This window comes from Buceros rhinoceros, unplaced genomic scaffold (assembly GCF_000710305.1).
Source record: "Buceros rhinoceros silvestris isolate BGI_N320 unplaced genomic scaffold, ASM71030v1 scaffold15256, whole genome shotgun sequence".
Lineage (NCBI taxonomy): Eukaryota > Metazoa > Chordata > Aves > Bucerotiformes > Bucerotidae > Buceros > Buceros rhinoceros.
The window spans coordinates 1-1,556 of NW_010417118.1; the positions used below are offsets into that span (position 1 = coordinate 1).

Below are 1,556 nucleotides of genomic sequence, written 5' to 3' on the forward strand. Positions count from 1 at the left end.
GAGGGAGAAGGAGGGCAGCCAGGCGCCGACTCGGAGGCAGCCGCTGACGCTGTTTTGGGCTGCCTTGCAGAGAAACGTGAAGCGCAACGGGAGCAGGAGCTGTTTGAACAGGAGTCGGTTTGGTTCCCGTGAGAGGGACTGGCTGAAGGAGGACGTCGGACGAGGCTGTGTGTATGTTCATGGAAGAGACTCCGCAGCTGCCTCTTCTTCAGACTTGCGCTTGGTCCTCTGCACAGTGGACACCCCTGCATCTGAGATATGCGATGGAGAAGGGAGGAAAGACCTCTTTTTGCAACTTCACGGAGACCTGGTCAGGTGAGGGCTGAGAAAGGATCAGTCTGTTTCAGAAACCTTTGCTTTAGTGTCGCGGAGCTCCATTCACCGTGTGCCTGCATGTGTTAGCTGGGCAGATGTGGAGCAGGCAGAGACGGTAGGTAGCAGTTAGACAGAGTCCTGAGTAATGCAGTTCATAAAAATGAAGTATTGGTGCACTTTTTACTCATCTCTTAGTTAAGCCATATAGATGTTTTAGCTGAGAGGGTTTGCCTGGTGCTCCGACCACAAATACATCCTCATGTCGCAGGTGGAAGCTACTGTTCTTGTACTCCTTTGTTATGTTCTGTGTCACAGATGTTGTAGTGTCCAGAAAACTTAAGCTATTTAAGGGGCTGTAAACAGTTATTCTGAGTCAGCAAAACACAGAAGGTACTTTCACAAGCTGTCATGTAATATTTATGCGTTAATCATTTTTCGTTAAGAAGAGTTACCAGGTAAATAATTAAAGGTAGGCAGAAAGATAGTGTGCTAAGGGTTACATGAGGAAGGCTTAAGCATCAGATTACATGTTTTATGCCTGCGGTTGATGTAGACTGAAAGTGGACGGCTCAGGGTTTAAGGTGCGTGAACGTTGTGCTGTGGGTGTATTATGGACTCCTCTAGGCTTACAAGCTGCCAAAAGATTTAGACTTTGATTCTTCTGGAATTAAGATTCTGTTACACAGTTGCCACTCCTGTTCATAAGGGAAAAACTTACTGCGGCCTCCTTACTTAGAGCCGGAGCAGCAGAGACAGCACACGCCGAGCAGGAGGAGCAGCTGGGGGTTTTTTGATAGTGGAACAAAAGTCTTAAGTTGCATGTGTCCAAATTTTAAAAACTTGGTGTGTGTTTGATCGGGAAGGGGGAGGGAATGCTGGTGGTGAGAGGTGCAGAGAACAGGATGCGGTTAAAACAGACTGTTGAAAAAGGTTATTTGGACCCATTTGACTTGCCCAGCCCGGAGCAAGTCCTGGAACAGGGACAGGTGAGTTAGAAACACTGAACGTGTGAGGGTGGAGAGACACCTGAACATAGCCATTGAGGCTCTGGAGATCTCCACTGATGGCTTGAAGAGTTCTTGAGGAAGTTGGCTTGTTTTGGACTCTAACAGCAAGTGTATTTTCCAGCATGTAGAAAGAAGAGCAGGCCCTTTACTGCAGGTCATGAAAAAGACCTAGGAGAAGCTTGTAGGTGTGCTCAGAGAGGAACGTTTTGGCCTTTTTTTTTTTTTTTTTTTTTT

General features: G+C 47.1%; 1 protein-coding gene across 1 annotated transcript in view; it reads left to right on the forward strand.

Moving 5' to 3' along the window:
* Positions 1–70: 70 nt before the first annotated feature.
* PHLPP2 (PH domain and leucine rich repeat protein phosphatase 2) overlaps positions 71–1,556 on the forward strand; it is a gene marked incomplete at both ends in the record, with an annotated part of 25,802 nt that continues 24,316 nt past the window's right edge. The window contains one exon of the mRNA XM_010138083.1: positions 71–315. Within this exon, the coding sequence (XP_010136385.1) occupies positions 71–315 (245 nt within the window). The remainder of the gene's footprint in view (positions 316–1,556) is intronic.